We start from the raw sequence: 4247 nt of genomic DNA, 5'->3' as shown, positions 1-4247 counted from the left end.
TTAAACTGAGCTGTCCATGAGTTCAGGATTCCAATTCTTGAGGGATCCATATCATCTTTCTCAATATGTACCTCATATCTCATGGCCTTTTGAGGATGCATTTCCATCTTACCCAAATTATTGCAATGCTCAAATATGAGTAGTTGATTTTGAGCTGATTGAATTTACAATGCATATTGTTGATTGCCTTTTTGTTCCTTTCTTGACTCCAATAACGTGTGGGGTTCTTTTACCATAAGGTGTGAATGCTTCATGGGACCACAAAACTACACAGGACTATCACAATTCCGACTCCTGGGACTCTCTGATGACCTAGAACTTCAGCCCATCTTAGCTGGGCTGTTCCTGTCCATGTACTTGATCACTGTGCTTGGAAATCTGCTCATCATCCTGGCTGTCACCTCTGACTCCCACCTCCACACCCCCATGTACTTCTTCCTCTCCATCCTGTCCTTTGCTGACATTAGCTTCAGCAGTAGCACTGTCCTCAAGATGCTGGTTAACCTCCAGACTCATAGCAAATCCATCAGCTATGCTGGCTGCCTAACACAGGTGGCCTTTTTTATCTTTTCTGGATGTTTGGACAGTCTGCAGATGGCTGTTATGGCCTATGACCGCTTGGTGGCCATCTGCTACCCTCTGCACTACCCCATCATTATGAACCCCCGCTTCTGTGGCTTGTTAGTCGTACTGTCACTGTGCCTCAGTCTGTTGGACTCCCTGGCACACTGCTTGATAGTGTCACAACTTAATTTCTGTGAAGATGTAGAAATTCCTAGTTTCTTCTGTGACCCTTCTCAGCTCCTGAAGCTTGCCTGTGATTATATTCCCACTAAAAATATCTTCATCTATCTGGTTAGTGCAGTCTTTGGAGGGATTCCAGCCTCAGGAATCCTTTATTCTTACATCCAAATTGTTTCTACCATTCTTGGAGTCCCATCAACCAATGGGAAATACAAAGCCTTCTCCACCTGTGGCTCTCACTTATCTGTCGTGTGCTTGTTTTATGGGACAGGCCTGATTGCGTATTGCAGTTCAGTACTTTCAGACACCCCCAGGAAGGTGATGGTGGTCTCTGTGATGTACACCATTATCAGTCCCATGCTGAACCCTTTTGTCTACAGTTTGAGGAACAGGGACATCAAGAAAGCTCTTTGGTTCCTGGCCTGCAAAGCAACATGCCATCCATATTAAGGTTATCTATTTTGATCTGTGGGTTCAAAGAAATAGCAAAACCAGATGTCTGCATTTGGAAAATACCTTTGACATTCACATCCTTGACTTACAATATGTTTCTGTCCAGGTGAACTCATGTTGAGAACATTCCAAGTCAAGTTCAGTTAGTGGCCAGGCTCCAGTGGCTCATATCTGTAATTCTAGCTTCATAGAAGGCTGAGATCTGAGAATAATAGTTCAAAGCCAGCCCAGGCAGGAAAGTCTATGAGAATCTTATCCCCAGTTAATCACCAAAAGCATGAAAGGTAGAGCTGTGGCTCCACCTAGAGCCTAGAGCTCAAGCCTAGAGTACTAGGCTTGAGCAAAACAGCTCAGGGACAGCACCCAGACCCTGAATTCAAGCCCCAGTACAGGCACACACAAAAAGTGCATTTAGCAAATGGGAGTGTCTGTTCTTTGTGCTGGAGGTAGAATGTGCATAGCCAAATTCTACAAAAGGTCGGTAATTGTCTATGGCAATGGTTCCAAAGTCAAGACCTCTGTCTATTCAAAACTGTAGCATATAGGTCATAGACACATATGTTTTTGATACTGAAGAATTGATTAACTGCAGCACTCATCTCCAATTAACCTACAAGAAGCCAGAAGTGGAGCTGTGGCTCAAGTGGTAGAGTGCTAGCCTTGAAAAAAAGCTCAGGGGGCTGGGAAGGTGGCTCAGTGGTAGAGCGCTTGCCTTGCATGCCTGAGGCCCTGGGTTCGATTCCTCAGCACCACATAAGCAAAAAACAAAAAAAGCCGGAAGTGGCGCTGTGGCTCAAGTGGTAGAGCGCTAGCCTTGAGCTGAAGAGCTGAGGGACAGCGCCCAGGCCCAGAGTTCAGGCCCCACGACCGGACCCAAAAAAAAAATAAATAAATAAAAGAAAAAAAGCTCAGGAACAGCCCCTAGGCCCTGAGTTCAAGCCATGGAGACCTCATAAAAATAGAATAAAATAAATAAAATGTACAATGACAATCCTCAATGTATATATGTGAAAACCTCAATGTATATATGTGAAAATGGAGCTAGGTAAGTTGGGGGGAGGGTGGCATGAGGATAGACTTAGGAGACAATGATGGAAGGAATGACAGTGGTTATGATGGATTGTACTCATAATCTGACTTGTGGAACGAAAGCCCTTTGTACAACTACTTAAAAGTTAAAAGTTACAAAAAGATGCATTGTTATCAAAAGATAATAAAATGATAATTTTTTAAAATTTCAAAATAACATTATAAATTAAAAAATAGTGCTGCATGCAAATGACTTTCACCTATAATCCTATTTTCTCAGGAGGCTGAGATCTGAGCATGGCAGTTCAAAGCCAGTCCAGCCATTAAGCCTGTGAGATCTTTATCTCCAATTAATCACCAAAAAGCTGGAAGTGGAGCTGTGGCTTAAGTGGTAAAGTGCTAGTTTTGAGCAAAAAAAGCTCAGGGACAGTGCCCAGGCTCTGAGTTCAAACCCCAGAACACCACCAAATTTTAAAAAAATGTGTCTGTAACTTATAGAATCCTTGCAACTTAGAAATCATAAGAGGACAATTTGGCTTCCTCCAGAGGTAAAGAGCCAAAGCCTTCCTAGCAATTAATTCTCTCCCTTTTCTTCTCCATTGGGATTAGTAAATCCTTAGCAATTAGAATCCATGGACCAACTTGACTAATAATCAGTTCTGAGCATCGAGCTTCCAGGTCAGCTGATTATAAGTACCCATTCTGCATCCCTGCCCTACAATTTGCTTCTTGTAGCCCCATGGTCTTTGTGGCAGTGTGTCCTTCTGCCAGGCGCATCAGCAGAACCAAAGAACTCCCATGTGGTCCTATCTTTCTGCTGGCCCTGAACACTAAGCATTTCACAGGAAGCAGGGGAGAAAATGACTTAGTGTTCTTTGGTCTCCTTCCAGAAAAGACCCAGTGCAGCCCAGTAAGTGTTACTGGACACCTGGATGGAAGAGGGATGCTAATGACCTGGCTTATTTGCTGTGCTAAGAGTATAGCTGGGGTAGCTCGATGTGAGGGTTATCAAGAGGCAGGGTTTATCTCAGAGCCCTAGGATGTTTGTATTCTGACTTACAGTAATGGACAGAGCACTCCAACTACTGTTCTGTTTGCTTCCCATTTGGTTGCATGTAATCAAAGAATCTCTCCCACCAGAGCAGGATGCAAGAGTTCTGCCATGTCCCCACCCTCCAAAATAATCATTATGATGATAATGACCTTCACCATGATGTAATAAACATTTACCTAGGCGTTCCAAGTCCAGAACTCACAGATAACTTCCTTCATGGAGCAAGCAGCTAAAAAGTAAATGCTAGTCAGGCACAGGTGGCTCATGCCTATAATCCTAGCTACTCAGGAGGCTGAGATATGAGGATCACAGTTCAAAGCCAGCCTGGTCAGCAAAGTCCATGAGACTCTTATGTCCAATAAACCACTCAGAAAACTGGAAATGGCACTGTGGCTCAAGTGGTAGAGCACTAGCCTTGAGCTGAAGAGCTGAGGGACAATGCACAGGCCCAGAGTTCAAGCCCCATGACTGACAAAATAAATACATACATACATACATACATACATAATGTTTCATTAAGTGTTCTTTCCATTATACAGAATAGAAAAGCATATTATTTACCATAATGACATATTTTAGGATAAGATAATCAGATTTATGTGTGCATGTGTGCACACATGCACACACACACACATGCATACACCAAACCTGGATTTTCAATTCAGAGTGGGGGTGCTGTCCCTGAGCTTTATTGCTTAAAGCTTGTGCTCTACCACTTGTGCCACAGCCCCACTTTTGGTTTTTTGGTGGTTAATTGGAGATAAGAGTCTAATAAATTTTCCTGGGTGGGCTGGATTTGAAGCACAATCCTCAGAACTCAGCCTCCTGAATAGCTTGGATCACAGGCCTTAGCCACTAGTGGCTGGCTGTAGATTCTCCTTTTTAAAAAGTGTTATACTGGATGCAAGGTACCAAGATCAAATACAGTGACAACAGGGATATAAATGCAGAAACAAGAACACAGGAT

The 4247-nt window shown here is 43.3% G+C and overlaps 1 protein-coding gene across 1 annotated transcript; it reads left to right on the top strand.

The window, feature by feature from the left end:
• Nucleotides 1-252: 252 nt before the first annotated feature.
• Nucleotides 253-1194, top strand: LOC138814250 (olfactory receptor 7E24-like). Its single transcript, XM_070003259.1, has one exon. The coding sequence runs from the start codon at nucleotides 253-255 to the stop codon at nucleotides 1192-1194; it is 942 nt and encodes a 313-aa protein (XP_069859360.1).
• The last annotated feature ends 3053 nt before the right edge of the window (nucleotides 1195-4247 follow it).

Source organism: Dipodomys merriami, unplaced genomic scaffold (assembly GCF_024711535.1).
Source record: "Dipodomys merriami isolate MVZ:Mamm:240054 unplaced genomic scaffold, mDipMer1.0.p SCAF_6, whole genome shotgun sequence".
Taxonomy (NCBI): Eukaryota; Metazoa; Chordata; class Mammalia; order Rodentia; family Heteromyidae; genus Dipodomys; species Dipodomys merriami.
This window is presented reverse-complemented; position numbering and strand designations above follow the sequence as displayed.

Excerpts from the sequence above, each read along its gene's own strand:
- LOC138814250 (XM_070003259.1), top strand. The coding sequence starts at position 253 with ATGGGACCACAAAACTACACAGGACTATCACAATTCCGACTCCTGGGA.